At 42.7% G+C, this 22,596-nt stretch overlaps 1 protein-coding gene across 3 annotated transcripts in view; it reads right to left on the reverse strand.

Moving 5' to 3' along the window:
- The window catches only part of FRMD3 (FERM domain containing 3), a 329,394-nt gene that overhangs the window by 102,299 nt on the left and 204,499 nt on the right, over window positions 1-22,596 (reverse strand). For all 3 annotated transcript variants that reach the window (XM_043453217.1, XM_043453216.1, XM_043453218.1), the window contains exons 4-6: window positions 20,558-20,636; window positions 14,829-14,926; window positions 8,820-8,943 (exon numbers count right to left, since the gene is read on the reverse strand). In XM_043453217.1, coding sequence (XP_043309152.1) covers window positions 8,820-8,943; window positions 14,829-14,926; window positions 20,558-20,636 — 301 coding nt within the window. The remainder of the gene's footprint in view (window positions 1-8,819; window positions 8,944-14,828; window positions 14,927-20,557; window positions 20,637-22,596) is intronic.

Genomic DNA, 22,596 nt, shown 5'->3' on the forward strand with positions numbered 1-22,596 from the left:
TTCACTCAGCCTTCCCGCCCTGTCCAGCTTTGGCATACTGCCCCTCTTCACTCAGGGAAGGCCTGGGGTCCAGTGGTGGTAGGAAAGCACAACTCACTCTGAAGACTCTCAGGTCCCAGACTCCAACTCACTCTGGAGACTCTGGGGTCCCAAGCAGTCAGGTCAGCCCACTCATAGTCACTAAAGGCTTGTTAAAGGCTTAGCTTCCTCCCTGCCCTCCTCTGGCATATTCTTCCTCCTCTCCCTACCACCAGAGGTGAAAGCAGCTGCAGGTCTCTGCTGCCCCAGGAAGGACATTCTGGATCTTAGTACATTGAGGTTTCTTTACATCCTCATGTTCACATGAGTTTTTAAAATATGACTTTGTAATTTATCTAGCTTATTGATGCTATTTTGGTGTTAGAGGGAGATCAATGTCTCATGCTTTCCACATCCTGACTGGAAGAGTGCCCAGTCTGTCACTTCTCTTTACTTAGGGAAATTATATTCTGTAAAATCTTTGAGGACCATTAGGGACCACATCTATGCAGAGCATTAGATAGAACGCTACAAATGTGGGTGACTGCCATGCTTTGGAGGAGACAGTGGTGATGCTCTGGGGCCAGGCAGGGACAAGACATATAGAAGAACAGCCTCTTAGAGAAACTTCAGGGTACTTCATAGGAACACTCAGGTTTCAGGTCAAGTTCTGTTGTTTCATAATTGTATAGCCTTGAATAAGTGAGTTTCTCAGGCCTCTGTTTCCTTATCGGTGAAACAAGGTGGTCACAAACGATCACATGGAGGAAGAATGTGAACGGGCTGAGCAGGATGGTGGTGACTCAGAGAACAAATGACTCTTTTAAAGGGCACTGCTGCTTAACTTCGCTGTATTGGTATCAGGGCTTTGTGTTAACAAATCCCCCAGGTGAAAGTAAAGCTCGAATTTTATTCCAACTGATTTCCATTTTTCAAAACGATTATTTGGCCTAAAAACATATATCTGTGTCAGATGGTAGTCCAAAGATTATCATTATAACCTCTGCTTTGGACTCCAAGAGTCTCTCCAGTGTCATAATTAGCTGTCGAGTTTCTTTGCTTTGGACTAGTGACCTCTTGACATTCAAAGGCTTTGAATGATAATTATACCTTTGGATGATGAATAAAAAATTCAGAAGCAAATTAGTTGTTGTTTCATGAATATTGTTTTCAGATAGAATCTTTCAAAAACATCAGGTCATGGAGCACGTAGATGATGAAGAGGCTCCCAGCTTGTTGGAGAAGCAGCAGACCACTGGGCTAGGTAGGTCATCCAACACTTCTACAGTTTCTGACACACAGTTACTCTTCAACAAATATTTGCTGCATGAAGGGATGGACAGATATGTGGATGGATGGATCATCGATGGGTGTGTGGATAGATGAATGGATAAATACACTTATAATTTCATCAAAAGTTCAAAATGTCTTTGATTCTATGCATAATTTAGAACCACATGTCAAGGGTAATCAAAGAGTGTAATAAGTAATGACTGAGTCCTTCTTCAAAGCCATGTTGCATTTCCATGACATTGCTTTCTCCCTTCAAGTCACCTTAGCCAGATTTCATCTGTATGAGAAATGTTGATGGATTGGGTGCACACATCATTTCTCCCTGACCAAGGAGCCTGGCAGGCTACAGTCCATAGGATCACAAGAGTTGGGCATGACTTAGCACCCTCTTTCTTTCTTTCAAGGCTTTCTAGAAATGTCCCTGACTCTAAGCCACATAATACAAAGATTTAGTTTCTACAGGAGGGTCATTTGATGCCAAATCATTCCATCTTCCCATTCCTAAGGAGAGTATTACATCAGAGAATGAAAATGGATTTGATAACCTACCAGAGAGAGGGAGAGGGATGGCTGGGAGAGAGAGAAAGGTAAGGAGAAAGAGATTCCGGGGCAGGGCTGGGGAGGAGGAAGGTAGTGGGAGGGACAGAGGAAGGAAAGGAGATTCTAGGCTTTTGGAATGAGAACCTTGAGAACAGAAAGGATACAGGGCAAGGGGAAAGAGGGATGACTGAGCAAAAGCACGTTTTAAGAAAGATTGGAGTTGTAAAATAATCTGACATTTCCCCTCTTCCTTTTACACAGTAAACATTCTTCTCAAAACTGTACAAAATAGTCTCTTAAGGGGGCTCCGGTAAACTACTAATTGGAAGCACAGGTAGAGGGTACTTCCATAGCAGGGCACTTATTTCTGGAAAGCTAGACATTTTTTAAATTATAAATCCTTGCCGGGAAGCCATGGCACGTGATTTACACAGAATGTGAGTTCTGAGAAATAAAAAGAGATAACGAGTCTGTTTAAAATACACCCAGTGTCATCATTACTTCCAGCACAAAACACCCTGTATTAGATCATTACGGGGATGGCTAATCCAATCATTTTTATGCTCTTTAAGGCAAGGAATACACCATCAAACCACCTCACTGCCAACTGAGATTTCTGAATATTTAAAAGCTGATGACTTGTGACTGGAACTGATTCAAAAATCTTGGCTTCTGATGAGAAACCTGATGAACTGGTATTGAGAGGACTAGCTGAGTAGAAACTCCAGCAAAAACTTCAGGGAAGCCTATCAGGGTTCCTGATAGTAAAGTCATTCTTATTCCTTGATCTTCAACCCCCTCCAAGTACTCTCAGGGCTAATGGCATAGGTCATCCCTCTTAACCCAGATGGTTGGGATTAAAGCAGTGGAAAACAGAAACCGAGAGAGTAAAACATAACTGTCACATCCCCAGGGACTCTGGGGGCTTCCAATGTAGTGTGAGTGATAAAGAACCAGCCTGCCAATTCAGGAGACACAAGAGATACGGGTTCTATCCCTGGGTTGGGAAGATCCCCTGGAAAAGGAAATGGCAACCCATTCCAGTATTCTTGCCTGGGAAATCCCATGGACAGAGGAGCATGGTGGGCTACAGTCCATGGGTTGCAAACAGTGGGACACAATAGCACATACACCCAGCAGGGATTATGGCAATGGCTTCCTCCAGCCACCAGAGGGCTCTAGGAGGAATATCCTATTTCTAAGCAGTCCTATTGCTAGAATCTCATCTCTGCATACCAAACTCAAAATCTATAAATTATGAGCTTGTTTCTTATACCAAATTTTAAAAACAAATATAGATCTTTTTGCCTTAAAATTATCTGCAGAGTCAGGATTTGTTGTTCAGTCGCTCAGTCGAGTCTGACTCTTTGTGACCCCATGGACTACAGCACACCAGGCTTCCCTGGCCTTCACCATCTCCTGGAGCTTGCTCCAACTCATGTCCATTGAGTCGGTGATGCCATCCAACCAGAGTCAGGATAGTGAAGAAAAAATTGATTCGAGATCTGTTCTGAAAACTCAAAGTGTTAGTCACTCAGCCGTGTCTGACACTTTGCAACCCCAGGGACTGTAGTCTGTCAGGCTCCTCTGTCCAAGGAATTCTCCAGGCAAGAATACTGGAGTGGGTAGCCATTCCCTTCTCCAGGGCATCTTCCTGACCCAGGGATCGAACCCATGTCTCTTGCATTGCAGGCAGATTCTTTACTATCTGAGCCACCAGGGAAGTCAGATATTTAAAATAGGTCAGCGAACTGGAACCCATGAATCAAATCTGGTCCACAATCTGTTTTGTCAATAAAGTTTTAGTGAATCACCACTTACTCATTTATGTATTATCTATGTCACTCTACAGAAGCAGAGTGGTGGCAATTGAGACCATTCAGCCCAAAGAGCCAAACAAATTCATTAACTACACCTGATCTAAAAGAAGCATTTGGCTTCAGCAAGTTTTAGCACTGACATATATTCAAAAAGATAAATGATACATATCCATATTCTCTAGTTCAGAGGACATTAGGAGGCCCAAAGATGCCTTTACAAAAAATCTTTCTAAATAAACCTCTGTCAGCTATATACCTACTAGAATGGCCAAAATTCATAACACTGAAAACACCAAATGCTGGTAAAGATTGTGGAACAACAAGAACTCATTGCTGGTGAGAATGCAAAATGGTACAGCCAACTTGGAAGACAGTTTGGCAGTTCTTACAAAATTAAATATACTCTTACCATACAATCCAGCAATCATGCTTCCTGATATTTACCCAAAGGAGATGAAAATTTATGCCCACACAAAAGCCTACCCATGGATGATTATAATAACTTCCAAAACTTGAAAGCAACCATATGTTCTTCAGTAGGTAAAAGGATAAATAAACTGTGGTACATACAACAGAATATTATTCAGCAGTAGAAAGAAATGAGCTATCAATAGAAAGACAAGCAGGAATCTTAAGTACATACTGCTTAGTGAAAGAAGCTAATTTGAAAAGGCTGCATACTATAAGGTTTCAACTACATGACATGCTAGAAAAGGCAAAACTATGGAGACAGGTAACAGATCAGTGGTTGCCAGAGGTTAGGGAGGGATGAATAAGGCAGAGCACAGAACATGTTCAGGGCAGTGAAAATTTTCTGTATGATATTATAATAGTGGATATATGTTATTATACTGTTGTCCAAATCCACAGAATGTACAACCTCAAGGGTGAACCCTAAAGTATATGGACTGTGCATAATACCTACAAATCAATGTAGTTTCATCTATTATAACAAATGGACCACTCTGGTGGGGGACGGACATAGATATGGGGGAAGCTGTGCAAGTAGAGGGGCGGGGAATAAAGAGGAAATCTGCATACTTTCCTCTTCTTAATTCTGATGTGAAACTAAAACTCTTCAAAAAAATAAAGTCTGTTAAAACAAAAACTCTATTAGTCAATGAGACTGTGAAGGCCATTCAGAGATGTTTGCTAGCTGTTTCCACTTCACACCTTCTGGACCTGATAGAATTGCACTTCCTGGCGGTTGTGTTGGGGCTTTCCTGGTGGCTCGGATGATAAAGAATCCACCTGCAATGCAGGAGATTCAGGGTCGATCCCTGGGTTGGGAAGATGCTCAGGAAAAGGGAATGGCTACCCCCTCCAGTATTCTTGCCTGGAGAACTCCATGGACAGATGAGCCTGGCGGGCTGTTGAGTGTGGCCATGTGACTAGCTCTGGCACAGTGGATAAGCAGAAGTGACATGTATCACTTCCAAGCTAAAGCAGGACTTTCCACAGCTCTCTTATTCCTGGCAAATCCAAGCCCGTGACTCCCTAAGTGCCAATGATGAACCAAGTCCCCCAGCTGACCTCTTGTGGGTGTACATCAGAGCAAGAAACAAACCTTTCTTGTTCTAACCCACTGAGCTTTTAGGAGTTGTTTCCTCAGGAAAATCTAGCTTACCTTGACTGATACTGAGATGATCAATAATTGCAGTATTACCCTTGCAAAACTATGTCTTCTCCCCTCCGTCAGTCAGTGATGGGGCACATTTGAAGAGGCAAAGCTGACCCATGAACTTCATTCACAAATCTCTTCAACATCTAAAAGAGTCTAAGCACTTAGTCCAAGCAGACTCTGGCTAAAATCTTGGCCTTATATTTTCAAGCACCTCAAAATTCCAGTCTTTCTCTCTCTCTCCTTCTTCCCCCTAAAGAACTCTCTTATTAATGCCTGTCTATCAAGCCACCTTGGGTCCACCTTCAAGTGCTGTGTAGCCTCCTAAGAAGGAAAGTTTTTCCTCTCTGATTAATTTTCTCCCAAGAATCACAACTTCAGTCCTTCCACAGAGAGCATAGGAGGAGGAGGATTCTAATCAAGTAAAAAGGCTGGAGAAGGCTGTGACTCCCCAGAGCTAATACTGTTTGTTTATCTGGCAAATCATGGTCCTTTTGCTAGTGTCTGAGAGTCTCTTTTGCCATCTCTTGTTCTCTTTCTTGATTTTTTCAGAAAACGGGTAGGAGCGGAACATTATTTGGAGGACCCTTCAAACCCCAACAAAGGCCAACTGGAAACCTTTCAGGAAGTTTCCATAACAACAAATCATTGATCATGCTTTATCCCTTTGTTGTGTGGAAGGGTCACAGGTGTTGTGATAACCATGGAGAGTAAGATAGTAACACCTTGGTGCAGCACCCCCAAGTCACAGATGGGTCTCTGCCATCATGACTCTTCCCTGGCACTCTCAGGCTTGCAGAGCAGTCCAGCCAAAGGTCCAGTTCCCACGCAAGAAGATCAATACTTTCATGACCTGTGCACAGAGGGCTTGCTGATCCCCAGCGTCACCTCCAGTCTCTGCAGCAAGTTTCCAGCCAATTCTAGAAAGCCCCTTCTCTTCTACCTTATCAGCTTGGCTGCTCTTCTTATCTTCTCATCAAACCTGAAATCTCTCTCCACTGCACTGATGCAGAAGCAAACATATGACTACTTAAGGAGAAAAAGGAGCCAAATCACACAGGAAAATATCGTCTGAATCTCTCTTTGCAGTATCACATGATTTCTGGCTGTTTCGTCCTCCACACATACAACATTGACTTCTTCACAAGGGCCTTCTGGGCATTACAAACTTGTTGCAACACAGCAAAGCAGTGTTGGCCAAGCCATGGCATTCATTTCTGGGATCTACAAACCATGGCTGACTGCTGGAGCTCTATATTCTCTAGATGCATGATGACTACTTTCAGGGTTATAAGCAAATTCAGGAGCTGGCACAAGGTTCAATGTACAGCTTTCTGATTACAAAAGGCAATCTGGAATCTTCTTTGATCCACTCATTTACTCATGAAACCCAGTAGGTCACCAAGTCTTGCTACAATGTCTCTCAAGAACCTCTTTAGGTTTCTCTACTCCTATTCTTGTGAGGTCCCCAGCATGTTTCATGGATGACAGAACTAACTGGTTCTTCTACCACAGTCCCCACCCTCACCACGGTGATCACCGAGGAACATCAACATGACTACCAGGTTGCCTTATGGCTGCTCAGCCCAGGGGATAAGAGCATAGGTGTTAGTGTCAGGTAAGAACAAGGTTCAAGTCCAGACTCTGCTACTAACAAGTCCTTCACTCCAGGCTGTGCTTGCTTCCCCTCAGATGGGGAACAACAATGGACCCTACCTCGTAGAGTCTGGGAAGACTGAGTGGGGTGGTGTATGTCAGGCTCTTAGCACAGTATTTTGGCGTCCAGTAAGAGCTCAACAAACATTTATTATCATATGTTCCAAGCATCTGAGGCCCTGCAAATTCTGTTCAGAGCAGGCTGTTCCACCTCCTTTCACCATTAAGCCGCACAGTGGCCGTGACTCCTTCGTCCCAAGGGTCTCACCCTGGGCTGCCCACATGCTGCTGGTCCACGGCCCTCATGCAACACTGTACTCAGCTGTTTCAGCTGCGTTGGACTCCCTGTGACCCCATGGACGGCAGCCTGCCAGGCTCCTCTGTCCATGGGACTCTTCAGGTAAGAATACTGGAGTGAGGTGCCATGCCCTGACAGGATCTTCCTGACCTAGGGATTGAACTCGTGGAATCTCGTGCATCTTCTGCATCACAGGCAGATTCTTTACCGCTGAGCCCCCCGGGAAGCCCCATGGCAACATCAGGAATTTACTTTTACCTCCAGCTTGCTAGTCCCCTAAATGAACAAAGAGTAGGCAGACTGTCATATTTTCAACAAAGCTTTAGGAGATGATACCCTAAAATTACCCCTGGAAAAGGTACATTAGTTTCTGAAATCGGTACAATTTCTTGATGTCTAATCATCTTTATCTCTTAAGAACAGAGGTCTTACTAAAGCAGAACCATGCTGCCCCCTTTAAGGCCCACATGTACAGTCTTCTCGAACTCACCAGAAGGGGGAGTGCCAGCATAAAGCAGGATCTGGGCGCTCCCTCTCAAGGGGACAGATATTTGTTCCAGACTCATAATCCAACGACATTAGTTGTGTATATATATATAATTACCAGAATCCCAGAAGGTGGAAGCATCTCAGCGCTTATAATTCTTCATCCATACTTGTCATAGCACAGCCCATGCTTGCTATTATTATCAAAATGAATTTCCTGTGATTTGCAAGAATCTAAGTTCTAGTTACAGACTAGAATACCTGAGTTACCTGGATTCCAAACTGGTGGTGATTCCTATCCATGCTTCATTCCTACCTGTTAGCCTATGCATAGTAGAAGTATCAGAATACTCAAAAGCCTGGAGCTAGGCCGCCTGGATTCAAATCCTGCCTCTATCACTTGCTAGCTGTGTGATCTTCGGTAAAATGTTTAATCTCTCTGTGCTTCAGTTCCCTCAACTGTAAAACAGAAGAACCATGGCACCTATCTCCTGGACTACTGCAAAGATTAAATGAACCAATATTCACAAGTACTTAAAATAGTGTCCAATACACAGTGAATAAATACTGTATGTGACTTTGCTCCTTCTAATGGTACTGCTCTGCAGTTAAGAATCATCCTGGAGCCTCACAGACAAGGCAAAGAGAAGCAGACACTGAATCTGTTATCTTGAAAGCAGCTCAGTAAAGGAAACCTTGCCAATGGATTCCATTTTATTAATACTTGGGGTCAAAATTTAAGCAAAGACCACAGGACAGGGGAGAGGCAATGCAAAGTTCAAAACAGAAAGGATTACTTAATTATCCTAGATTTCACTTTCAGAAACTCAGAGTAGTCAAAACCCATAAGAAAATATATGGCTCTAATAATTGCTTATGGTTCATAAACAGCCACCCAGGGGACCCCACATCATTGAGACTGTCATTGATGGGGGACCTTGCCAGTGCCCAGAAATATTGCCCTGCCAGCTGAAACAGTCTACCCCCACATTACAAATATTTTTAGCTCACGACATGATTTCCACATTCCCTGTCGTATGAATACTTTCTCACCTCTATCATTCCTACAAACGTCTATGGCTATTACCTGAGTTCATTTTTATGGATTTCCACTATTTTTCTTTCCAGCTTCTGTGACTGCTTGGGGAAAATCTCAAATTCACTGATGTAATTCTCAGGATGCTCATCAGGATCGTAATCACCAAGCTCAGCTGTAACCAGTAAAAAATAAACAGAAAGATTAAAAACAACAAAAATAGGATATACATGAAATGGCTCCTGCCACTCAAAAGAAGAGAGTGGAACAAGCTCACACAACAAAATGTGTTCATCTCTAAGGAAAGGCTACGGCCTGAGTGTCTAGAAGGTCATATTCTAGTTTAGATTTAGCTGTGTGATCTTGGACACTTGTTGAATGAACTCTCTGAGTCTCATTTTCTTCAACTATACAATAAAGGAATTTAAATCATTGTTTCTCAGTGGGGCACTATTGGCATTTGGGGAAATAAGCAATTCTTCATTGTTTCAGACCTTCCAAGGTATGGTAAGACATTGAGCACTCCCACCCTTCAGGTTCTAGGTGGTGGTGGCACACCCACTATTGTGAACACCCAGAACGCCTCCCAATATTTCCAAGTGTTCCCCATGAACCCACTGAGTGTTCCTCAAGCCTCCTTTCATAGTTAATTTTCTCTGAGTCGAAGAATTCCCAGACTGGAGCTGTTTAGTCTGAGATTTGTGCAGGTGTGGCCCATTCAATGAAAAAAAATCAAAACATAAAGGACCCAAGAGGATTTATTTATATAAAAATAAATGGATTGCTCTTCAAAGTAAAGAGTGCGTGACTAAGTATGGCTGAGCATCCCAGATTAAGGTTGCTGGGTTCTAACACAGGGTTCCTCCAGAGGGTCTTTAGGGGTAAAAAGAAATGGCTGCACATTTCTGAGCGCCCAGACGGTCTATGAGAAGATGGACTAAGGATGAGCATTGACCACAGCCTGAAGCAGCAAAGGGGCTGTTCTTGCAATGGGAATACATTCTACTGATTCCACAAGCTTTCTAAGTAAAATGAGCCAGAAGGGGCAAGTATCTCAGGCAGAAATAGCCCAGGACAGTACATTAAAGGTGGTGGGAAAACTGTGTTGGAGGAACTTGATCATCAACATGACTTTGAAGTAGATAGAAATCAATATGCCTTGAGCACATCTGCCAAACCACATCCAACTCTGTAATTTGTATCTGCTGTCCCAGTCCTGTTGAATCATCTAATGATGGTAAAAGGGCAAAACTGGGAGGAAAGCAAAGCCCTTTAAAGCTTCTCAGTAGAGTTCAAATTACATACAACCTAAATGTACACTACATGAGGAAGGACTTTCAAAATAAGATCTCAAATGTCATCAGCCACAGAGGGGAAATTGATTAATTTGGTCATATCAATATTAAAATATTTCACTAAAGTAGTCAAAATAATAAGTTGAAATAACATATTTGCAAAATAGAAATCCGACAAAGGCTAATATCTAGAAAAAAGAAAAAAAACATTCCTACAAATCTATAAGTAAATGGGGAGGAATTCCAATAGGAAAAGGTGAAGGAATGTCAACAGCCAATTCACAGAAGGGAAACCCATAGAGCTCATGTATGGAGAGTTGCTCAAACTCATCAGTACTGAGGGCTATCCCAACCAAAACTAGAAGATGTCACTTTATACCTATAAGATTAACAAAAAGTTTAGTAAGTCAGATGATTCTATGTGTTGGCAGGAACATGAGGAAATAGAAGGTATGCTTATGACACATTTGAAGATTTTTGATGCATGTAGCTCTTCTAGAGAGTAAGCTGGGAGTATTTAGTCTAATCTTACAACCCAGCAAGCCCATTTCTGGGCATATATTCTAGAAAAACTCTAGGTGCAACAAAAGATACGGGGCAACTGGGGTGTTCATTACTGCTGGGAGCAGTAAATACCACAAGGGCAATGCACCCCACTGGACTCTCTGCAGCAATTAAAAGCAACAAAATACAACTATACCCAGAAATGTGAGTAGATTCCCCAAACAGTGTTCTGAGCATAAAAAGGAAGGATTAAATATAGCCCCATTTAATTTATGAAACTTAAGAATATATACACACAAAACAATACTAATCATTTTATAAGGATGTATGTCAAGTCAATGATATACAAGAATCCAGTTGTTGCCTTTAGGAATGAAAACAAAGTATAATGAAAAAAAGGAAACTCAACCAATAGGTGGGCCAATGGGACCGGGATGAAAGTGAGCCACGAACTGGTGATTAACTCAATCTAGTCTTCAAAAAAAAAAACCACCCTTAACACACTGACACATACACACACACACACACATACACATGACCCCTGTAAGCTGGCTATGGACCCAAAATTTAGGAAATGGTATAACTCAGAGCCTACTTTTCCATAGGGAATGGATCACTGATAGTAAACGATGCCATGTCCAATGCAAATGTCAACTTGCACAGTGGTTAGTAGCACTGTTTGTGCTTATGTTGTTTTCTGTTGCATTTGTGTTGTTCACGGTGGGTACTTCTTCCAGGAAAACTTGTGAGATACAATGGCCTTGTACTGCCAAACACAGCAAATAAGTAGCCTGGCAAATGCCAGCAAACTCAGAGAAGGAACACTATGGAACCTGCACAGGGTTGCTGACAAGGTAAATGTCAACATCTGCCCCATCACTTGCCCTGCTTTCTTGTTCTTTGAAGCTTATCTTTAACTTTGACTTCACCTGAAGCAAAAGCTTATGAATGATTAAGCTCATTTAAAATTCTGTTTTCCATCCCAAGAGGAGTTGGGTAAGCAGCGTGTGGTTCTTTTCTGCACATGGTGTTGAGGGCAAAGTTACAACAAATAACATACAGCACATGGGCTGGCTTGTGAGAATGTAAAATTAAATTAAAATAAAAGAGAATTTAATTGTCAGCAAAATCCAAAGAGCTGAAGCCAAATGATGAGTGTGATCGGATGATGGCAAAAGAAGTATTGACTTTCAAGGGCACGTATGGCAGTGGCATTTCCCTTGGTTTGGAGAGAGCTTGTTCCAAAAGAACTTGAGATACAAGACATTACAGCTCCAGGGTTGACTTCTTCAGAAGATGTCCCTCACCACCCTTGCTTGATGAGGGTCCTCATGGGATCAGAGTGGCGACCCCTGTGTCCCTCTCTGTAGACACTGAGACACTATCAAAACTTCCTGTTTACCTGTCTTCCCCTACCCTCCAAAGGGACTTCACATAGCAATGCCTGCCACCTAGGAATGTCCAATAAATGTTTGGAGAACACAGGGATGAGGTAGTAAACCAATCAGTCTTTCCCAGGTACAGAGATAGAGCATACTTTGGTGCAATTTATGCAAGTGCCCTGGTTCACTTAACATAGTGGAGAATTGAGTGTGCCTGACACAGGGGTACTGCAGTAAAAAAGACTCCCAGAGTCCCACTTCCATGAAATTTAGATTCTACATAAGAGGCAATGCATAATAAGACCCCAACCAACTTAACAAGATAATTTCGGACCTAAGTGCTTATTAAAAGACAGCAAAACAGAGACACTAGAAAGAATAATGTGCAGAGAGAGGCTCCTTTAATAGTCCAGGAAGACTTCTCAGAGGAAGTGACATCTGAACAGAGTTCTGAATAGCTAGAAGGAGCCACAGACCCACAGGGATTGGACATACCAGGAGTAGGAGATAAGATCAGTAATCCTGACATGTTGCTGTTTTGCTGAAGGAACAGGAAAATATGTGCACCAAGAAAGGCCAAAAATAGATCCCTAGGGCTTTGTGTGTTTGTTTTGCAATTTTCATTATGAAAGACAATGCAAAGCATGCATTGAAAATACTCATATTTAGTGTATACAGGTAGCAAAACTCTGGATGGCTGCCTGTATTATATACTCAGAACATTCTGAAAGCTTAAAACATCCTCCTTCAAAGAATGTTAGCAAACAAGAGGCCAATAAAAAGTCACATGTCCTCCGCTTTCTAATCCTTTACTCCACATTTCCTATCACTCTGAAAGCATAAGCAGTTGTGACAAAGCAGATCTTTATCTGCATTTGTAACAATCTCCAAGGCTGCTATAATAACTCCCCCAGCCACAGAGAGTTTTATGAATCCAGCTTTTACTGGATTTGCTACAAATGGCCCGTGGACACCACTGCGTTTTAGAGCTAAAAGGCTTCTTTGAGGTCTGTCAGTCCATTTCCAACTCTACTCTCCTGAGAGCATCTTTGAGTGCGGCCAGTGATAATAGCAACAAGGGATGAGACGGGCCCTGATCATCTGGCTGGGGGCTTTGTGGCTTTATCTCAAACATAAAACAGGATGGAGAGTTTCCCATTACAGATCCATATTGAGCTTGCCCTTGGAGAATTGATCATGATTCACTAATGCCTAAATGCGTCCTGAAATGCTCATAGGCTAGTCTGCTGCTCGGATTAGTATTGATTTGCTTTTCCTTTATGGAAGACTGTGCACCCTAACCAGGAACTTGCAGTCTTCACAGGAAAGGTTTGAACATTCTTTAGCTCTGTGTAAGAGAGGCAGCTTTCAGAAGCACACACTCCACCTTGGAGTAGATGGAAGGATTAAATCTCATCAGGGTATCACCGTCACCCTGATTTTAAACTTTAATATCTCCAAGGGTTTTAACAGCTCTGCCAAAACCTGCTAAGCAGTACTAGGTTGCTCCCAGAGGAAGGGGAAAAGCAACACAGATAGACTTCAGATTTCTCAAAGAGTGCACACACCCAGAAACATGGTCCTAGGAACCATTTCACAGCACAGAGCATCCCCTGGGGACAGTGGTGAGTGACAGTGAAACCCCAGAATGACGGGGGTTTCTCTTAAGCTGTGAATGAAGTCTGGAACTGTGATCAGACAGGTGACTGTCATCAACCACTTATGACCCCATCATAAGCTCCTTCGATATTTCAGATCCTTTATAAGAGTGACAAGCTCACTTGGTAGTGTCTCTCTCTCACCCCCTTCCCTCCCCTCCTCTCTCTCTCTCTCTCTCCCCCCATCCTCCTCTCTTCTCCTAGTTCCCTTCCCCACCCTCCTCTTCTCTTATAAACATGTCATCAACATCCAAGCTACAAATGGCTGGAACACCTGAGTCCCTCCAAACAGGCTCAGCTGCCTCCTGGCAGGCCCAGAGAAACAGAACATCTGAGTCATTCTCCACTTGTGTCCTGAGCCCTTCCCCATGGCAATGCATTGCCTCGGGTCCTGGAGACTGCCTTCCCTCAAACAACTGTTTCTTACAGGTAGAAACATATGAAAACCAACCCTGGGTCCTAAGTGTTCACCACTTCCCGCGGGTGCCTGTTCAACCCTGAGACTAAGTCTCATGAAATCATCATGCAACAGTGAAAGAGGTATAACCACCTCTTTCAATATATGAAGACACTGAAGCTTAAAGAGTTTAAATCACTTGTCTGTGGTGAAATAACCAGGAAATGGGAATTCAGGCTCAAACTGAGAAATGAGAGACTGTGAGCCTGGGTTTCTCACCATGCTGTGTGACTATTGTAAAGGTGAAGAATTAGATATGGTACACATATATATATACACATACTACACATGTGGATATACCTGTATAAATCCTTTGACATTTCATCAAGGCATTCATCAAAGGTTTGAAATGACACCTGTTTGACACCTACCTTCCTGGACACAGATCCCCTGCTCAACATACCCAGCAGGCCCCACACTTGGTATTTGGAGCTCAGGGCATTGAAGATCCCATAATCCTTCAGAACTTCTTATAAAGTCATGCATTCCATCCCCTTCAAAATAGAGACTCTGAGCTCTCCCTCGGGGCCTTGAGGACACTGTTCATGCAGAGGCCCCTGGGACCACAACAGCCCATCTTCCAGCAGGACCTCAGGGGCTTGGGAGGGAAGGAGGGGGGCTCCACTGCTGATCACCCAGCCCTGACAGGCCTCCAACCCTAACACAGACAGGATGAGCACAGGCTGGGAGGAGAGAGGCTCTGAACAGCCAAAGCTCTGCTGTCCCGTACAACAGTGGGGATAGGCAGCTGGGCCCACACTTACCTTGAACGATACAGGCACCCAGGTAGGCAGCATCCGAAAAGGAGCAGAGCAGTCGACCATGGAAAATATCTCTTTTAATTTGCAGGTACAAAAGGTACCTGCAATGCAAAAGGAGAAAGAGTCGCCCTAAGTTTTGACTGAGGCCTGGAAGAAGCAGAAGGATTGTTTACGTTTCATCCACCTGGGTCACCAGAACCCTACCTGCACTGCTTGGAGGGCAAGCAGAGGAAAACTGGGAGGGGCCCCAGGGTTCAGAAAACTTGAAGTGTCTGCAGCCACTTCCAAGAGAGACGGGGAGGATAGAGGAGAGACACGGGGCCTAGCAGCCACCGTCCCTGGGGGAAAAGTCCCACACAGTGACAACCACAGCCGCCCTCACCCCCGCCAGCACCTCAGGGACAGGCTGCCTGCGCTCTCGGTAGAATGAGGAGTCCAGAAACACACTCAATCTTACGGAGACTAGTCCCAGTCAATCAACCTCAAAAAGACTTGGTTACAAGGCCAGAAAGCCAGCTCATTGTCAGTGAGAGCTGTCACCTGTTCAGTATCCTCTCCTGCCATCTTCTCCAGCTCAGACCAACCTGATTCTGAGTGACGGGGGCTGGGGTCAGGGGTCGAGGAGCAGGACAGAGGGTGCTGGCTCCGGTGGAAGGGTCAGCACCATGCAGCTCCAGCATCGCGGAGACTCGTTGAAAGGTAAAATCCTTTGAATTTTAATGTTGCAGCAAACTCTATTTTTGAAAACACTGTAGCACCAAACAAAAAAAATATGCCTGGCCTGATTCAGCTGGGGATAGGTGGGGGTGGGGTGTCAGCTTGCCACTCCTAGCTCAGGGCATCTCACCACTGTCCCCTCTGTTCTTCCACGCCAATCATGCCCTCTTCAGATCTCCTCCTATTTCTTAGCTGGATTGATTCTTTCATTGAAGGGTCAGGCTGAGGGTCCTTGTCTCTGACTAAAGTAACTTTATAGACGTGTGCAGATTCTTTCTGCTTATTTTACAGTTTAAGTCGCAGAGACCAATCTTTTTCTTTTTTTCTTTCCAGGTTCCTGAGGCCAGGTGGGGGCAACACCCCATCGGTCCCAGTCACTACCTCCAGAACTCAAATAATCTCATCTTTTACTCAGCCTGAAGCTGAAGCTCCAGTATTTTGGCCACCTGATGCGAACAGCCGACTCACTGGAAAAGTCCCTGATGCTAGGAAAGATTGAGGGCCGAAGGAGAGGAGGGCATCAGAGGATGAGATGGCTGGATGGCATCACTGATACAATGGGCACGAACTTGGGCAAACTCCAGGAGATGGTGAGGGACAGGGAGGTTTGGTGTGCTGCAGTCCATGGGGTCGCAAAGAGTCAGACATGACTGGGCAACTAAACAACAGCAAAGAAGCTTCATGCACAACCCCACTTAGAGGGTCTGACTGAAGTGCTCAGACCACTCAGGTGCTGCCAGCCCACCCCAGTCCCATCCCAGAGCACTGGAGCTCACCATCTCCTGACACAGGGCTGCACTGAGGGGTTCAGTGGCTCCCTGGTTGTTCCATCGGAAGAATCTTTATCTCACACTTGCTTTAGGCCATGACAGTGCTGGGCACTGGGGACACAGTGGAGGCTAAAATAACACTCTCTGTCCCCACATGTGTATGGAATTGTGTGCAGGACATAAAGGTAGTCCCTAATAAATTTCCTGTCTGGGTTTGTGTGAATTTTGTTAAAGGACCCATTTTGTCAAGGACCCAGAGTATCTCCCTAAACTGACACCTTTCACACTTTAGTGAGCTTGTGAATTACCCAGAGATCCTGTTAGAATGTGGATTCTGGTTCAGTAGGTCTGGGTGAGGCCCAAGAGTCCAGCTTTCTAATAAGCTCCCCAGTGATGCTGAGCTGCAGGCGTATGGACCACACTTGAGTAAAAAGGTTCTAAACCAGAGGTTCTCAGCCTGACTGTGCATCAGAACTACACGGGGGAGCTTTTAGACAATACCAACATGGATCCTACCCAGACCTAATTAAATCAGAATCTTGTTCCTCATCAAAATGTGTACACGAGTTTTCATAGCCGCATTCTTCATCACAGCGAAGCCAAATGCCCATCAACTGATGAAAGGATAAAGAAAAGTGGTATATCCATACAATGGAATATTATTGAGCCATAAAAGGAAGGAAGTACCTACTGATTCCTGCTACAACAGGGGTGAAACTTGAAAACATTAAGCTAAGTGAAAAGTCAGACATAAAAGGTGTATAGACCACATATTGTATGATTCCATTTGCATAAAATTTTCACAATAGACCAATCTACAAAGACAGAAATATAGCTTCATAACTGCCAGGGGCTGAGGGGAGGGGAGAATGGGAAGGACCGCTTGAGTACTCGGTTTCCTGATGGGGTGATAAAAATGTTCTGGAAAGGGATCATAGTGATGGTGACACAACTCTGGGAACATACCAAGCCCACTGAACTGTAGGCTCTAATGTCTACCTAAGGGAACTAATACTTTTGAAAATCCCAATTGCCTTGGAGTTGTGGTTCTTGGAGGAGGGCATAGCAACCCACCCCAGTATTCTTGCCTAGAAAATCCTGGTGGACAGAGGAGCCTGGTGGGCTGTAGTGCATGGGGTCGCAAAGAGCTGGACATGACTGAGTCACTAAGCGCAGTGGTTCTTAAATTTTAACATGCTTTCCATTTACCTGCAAAGTCACTTCAGTTGTGTCTGACTCTTTGCGACCCTGTGGACCATAGCTCGCCAAGCTCCTCTGTCCATGGGATTCTCCATGCAAGAACACTGGACTGGGTTTCCATTTCCTTCTCCAATAATTATCTGGAGCACATATGAAAATACAGATTGCAGGACCCCATCCCAGGCCTGGCACAGAGACCAAGTTCCCAGGTGACACTGTTGCTGTTAATCCAGCGACCTGACTTTGAGGACCAAGGCCCTTGACTATTCAAAATACCAGGGTCATACAAATACTTGAGATGATGAAATCTTTCTTAAAGATTTTAAACTACCAGGCTGAATGCCATCAAGTTTCTTTGCTACATGCTGAATGTATACATTAAACAAAAAGCATTCCTTTCTACATTTTTGGTGAGTTTAGCAGTGAAAAACAGTTTCAAATAAATATTCACTCATAAATGAGAGGTTTGGGTTCTGATCCCATAACTCAGATATTGAGTGTGATGAAAGCTCCCTGAGAAAGAGAATCAGCTTTCACAACAGCTGAGATTGGGTCCTTGCTCAAATTAGCAAACTCTGGAGATAATCATGGATTATTATGGGTTCCACATAATCCACTGAGCCTTGCAAATGGCTTCAGGTTCAGATACTCATTTTTTAATGTAACAGTCACCAAAAAACAACAATAATAATGCATTTACATGTCATCACTCCCTGCATGAAAGAATTAAGCAATGAAAATGCAAGAGGATTGGGGTCACACATTATTATGTCATCATTAATGATACACTTCTCCATCTAACATGAATTTAAAGATGGTTTTTACCAAAAAATTTTAAAGCAATATGCTTTTATTACATTCAATTGTATATAGCATTTACCGAAGCCCTAGAAATCTAAAAGATTGTAAGGTGACTGTGTAAATGGAGAGATAAAAAGGTTAAAAAATGATTTCAAATGTCCTTCTTGGTGACTATTCTTGTTGCTTTGCTCTTTTAAAACTGCTTTTCTTTCTCAGTGTTTATTTACACCTAAGCCTGGTCATAAATGTGATCTTAGCTTCTCATTTATTAAATTCTTCTTAAATTTTAGATTAACTTACGATAAAATAACGTATCAAACAAGAAAAACTAAACTCTTCCAAAATAGGGTTTAAACATAAGTATCTGAGTCATTCCACAGTTTGCAGATTCCTTTCAAATTCTAAGTACAGTGTTAACTCGGAAAAGTCCATTTCTACCTGTGCAAGGACACACTATTATCTGAATTTCCATCAGAGACATAAAAATGTTCCACTATTAATACCTTAGCTATTCAGACAAAAGTAGTAAAATGCTAGCAAATTTAACTGAGTGGGATTTAACTGGAGTTAGTAACTAAAACTTTGTACCCTTCTACTTTCAAAACAGGCTTTTCTCAACATCAACAACAAAAAATACATCCTTAATTTATATTGTGATACATATTCAATTTTTATCCTCCAGAAAAGATTTTAAAGAAAACAAGTGACAAAAGTGAGCCATTTTGGCCCCTGATGAAATAATGCCTGGCATGAGTATTTGATTTGATCTTCCGAATTACACTGTTAGCACCCAGAGGGCAGGACAAATATCTCCAAATATGTCTCTCTCTCTATTTATTTATTTAAGTAGCTCATACAACCCTTTCAGAGAGCAGAACTGAGGAAGAACTTAACAAATAAATGATTAAATTTTTCAAGCCAAAAGCAGGCTGAAGCCATGTACCATTTGATTCTATTTGCATGAAATGTCCAAAACAGGTAAATCCATAGAGACAGAAAGCAGATGAGTGGTTTCCAGGGCCAGGGGGATGAGAGAGTGAGTAATAACTGCTCATGGGTACAAGCTTTCTGGGGGTCAGGGGGATGATGACATGCTCTGGAACTAGATAATGGTGATGGTTGCCCAACATGGTGAATGTGCTTAATGGCACTGAATTCTGCACTTTGAAACAATGAAAAATAATTTGTTATGTGAATTTTATCTTAATTTTTAAAAAAGGCAGGCCAGTTTGCAAAATGCCAACCACCACTTACAATGTCCATCATCTCCTTTCCCCTGCCATACCCTACCCCACCCCCAAGCACAAACCTCCACCAATGGTTGTGCACAAATTACTAATACAGAAAGGCTCCCTTCCAACGTCACCCTTTGCCACTATGGTGGAGCCTGACACTGGCCCCTCATGGATAATAAAGATAGCACAACCCCCAAGAACCCTACACGTGCCTCTGCACACAATGATCAGGGTCAACTGCCTTTGCTTCTCTTCTGCGCTTGGACCCACACAGATTATTCTGAGAGAAGACTAGATGCAATGACTTTTTGCGGTCATCAGATCAAAGCCCAAAGCGTCATTAAGAGCTAAGCCGCAAATCAAAGCCTCATTAAGAGCCAAGCACTAAGAGCATGGGCTCTTCTTTATCCACCGAGCTGGCCCTCCTGGGACCCCACTCAGTGGCACTGCCAAGGCTGCTTGTGGAACCTCCAGAAAGTAGACTATTTGCACGTGGCCGCAGCAGAAGGAGACAGGAAGCGGGGAGGCCCAAGAACTAGAAAATGCAAATAGCTGGGCTGAGGACACTCTACAAAGAGAGGGTAGCTGGCTCAACGGTTGGTTGTATAGCAAGTGGAATGTGGGATGACAAACATTCCATTCTGTCAAGGGATCTTTTCCCTTCCAGAAAATCTTAGATCCCAAAGATAAGTCCTAGGGGCTGCACTAGCTATGAATTTGCCCATATCCTAAAGACAGTCATCTTCTGTTTATTTTTAGCAACCCACTGTCAGATGTTTTCAGGGAGCAGCTCCTCCTTATACCCACTGCTTTTTTGCACAGTTAATTACACTCCTAATGACAACGGTTTGAAAACTCCCAAGATAATTAAGTGCAAGAGACAATTCCAAGCCAAATACTGAGCTGAGGCGCCTGCTTGGTGGAGATGCTCAGCTCTAGAAGGAAGACTCAGAGGCCCTGGCTTTGGTTCAAGGGGCGCGTTAAACATACAAACAAACAAACAAAATACCTGGTGAGCTCTTCTTTAATCTTCAAGGGTTCATGTGGGTAGAATTTCACTCTAAAGCACATGGTGTATGGTGGATGAGCTGAAACATCATAAAGAAAAAGCATGAGAAAAGCAGCAGAAGACCATGAACTCAAACACACATAGGTGAGTCAGCCATGCAGCCTTCCACTCTAGCCTGGGGGGTGGGCGGGAGGAGGATTTTCTGAAAGAACAAAAAACAGCAACAGCGACCACAAAACTCAATGGAAATGTTTGACAAGACGCCTAAAGCAAACTGGGTACAGGCAACCTAGTCAGTCAGAACAGCTTTCCAGGTCACGGCTCCTTCCTTCTCTCCAGGCCACAGCTTCAAATAACATTTTCTCTTCCAACTCTTTCCACTCTCTTCTTCAGATAGATTGTTCATAAGGACCACTCAGGATTTTGGCCTAGTGAAATATTTTTTTTAGCCTATGAGACGGAAAAATGTCACCACACATGACTAGTTTTCCCAAAGTGATAGTGCCTTTGAACTAAAATCAAGATTCTTAAAATGCAGTCTGCCATGCACAGATTCTACTCTGTATAATTTTAGTATTATTTTAGTGTTATCTATCAATGACGCAGTCGCTTGCATGAAAAGAAACACTTTTATAACTTCTTGCTTTGTCTGAATCAAAATGGCTATATGTAGACTGAAATTCTGGTTGAGGTTTGTTGATTCTGGAATGTACTACTTCCATTAAAATATCCAGAACTCAGTAAGCTCCCAAGGGGATTCTATAGGATTTCTGATACCTTTAACTATAAGACCACTGTTGACTAGCAATGTTAACCTAATGAATGCACACAAGTATAGTAAGATACATTTAGATTTCAGTTAATATACAAAATTAGCATCTTAAAATCAAAGAAATACGATGGTTAGTATTATTATTTCTATGGACCTGACATTATTATTTGTCTCTGAATCACTATAGTGCTTGAGATCATCTCTGAATCTACATCCAAATGTGACTATGAAACAGCACTCTCTTCTGTCTCAAATACTCTTTCATAATAAGCAGGGGTTAAATCACCAGTCCTGTAATGTCTGGGACTATTCTGTATGTAGACAAATTCTTTATGTAGAAAGGACTATCAGCATCAAAATTGAATGTATAATGAAGATAATTTAATCTGGAAAATAATTATTTAAAACAGTTTGAAAGAAAGCATCCAAATCCCAGGAAAACATAGCAGCATCTTGCTGGATATCTCAGCAAAGAAAAACTGATTAAAAATACACACGCACACACACGGGTGTCAGAATCCTTCACTAAATGCTCCACTTCTCCAGCAGAAACTAGCAAATTTCTTAACTGAGTTGTTTGACTTAACTGTTTCTTAACTGACCATGTGTTTCCTACATTTAAGAAAGGGAGCATTTTTCTGGAGCACTAGGGGAAAATATACACCTCTTATACAGCAAAGAATGAAGAAAAACACAAATGGATTCTTAAGTCATTCATCTTTCACAATATCTAGAAACTCAGTTTTGATTAAAAATATTTTATCTTTACACATTCCCCAGATTTCTTTCAATTTGTTTAAATCATCTCTAAAGAATGAAAACTAATAGTGTTTTTAATGATTAAATGTGTCCTTAATAGAAAGACTGAGACAGTTGTTATATAAGCAACAGAGCAAAAAAGAAAACAGCATTTAAGAAAGGCTTTTTCTCTTTTCTTTCTTCCTCCTTTTATTAAAGTCCTCAAAATTAATACATGTTTAAGTACAACCAAAGAAGCTAGACAGACAGATGACAGTGAGATGAAAGAGACAGATGGATGCCAATAGACAGATGAGCCTTCCCCTTTCACATTCCTTCACTTTTGTCTCCATTCCTGCTCTTTCTGTCCCCCAGCTCCCCACCCCACCCCAGACTCTCCACCACTGTTAACAACCACTTCATCTCTATGCTTCTCTACTTTTGCCATCCTCACACATGATGACACACATAAGTAATTTTTAAATATAATTTATTTGCACAAAATGAGATCATACTATGTATGTTTCTC

Source organism: Cervus canadensis, chromosome 30 (assembly GCF_019320065.1).
Source record: "Cervus canadensis isolate Bull #8, Minnesota chromosome 30, ASM1932006v1, whole genome shotgun sequence".
NCBI classification, from domain to species: Eukaryota; Metazoa; Chordata; class Mammalia; order Artiodactyla; family Cervidae; genus Cervus; species Cervus canadensis.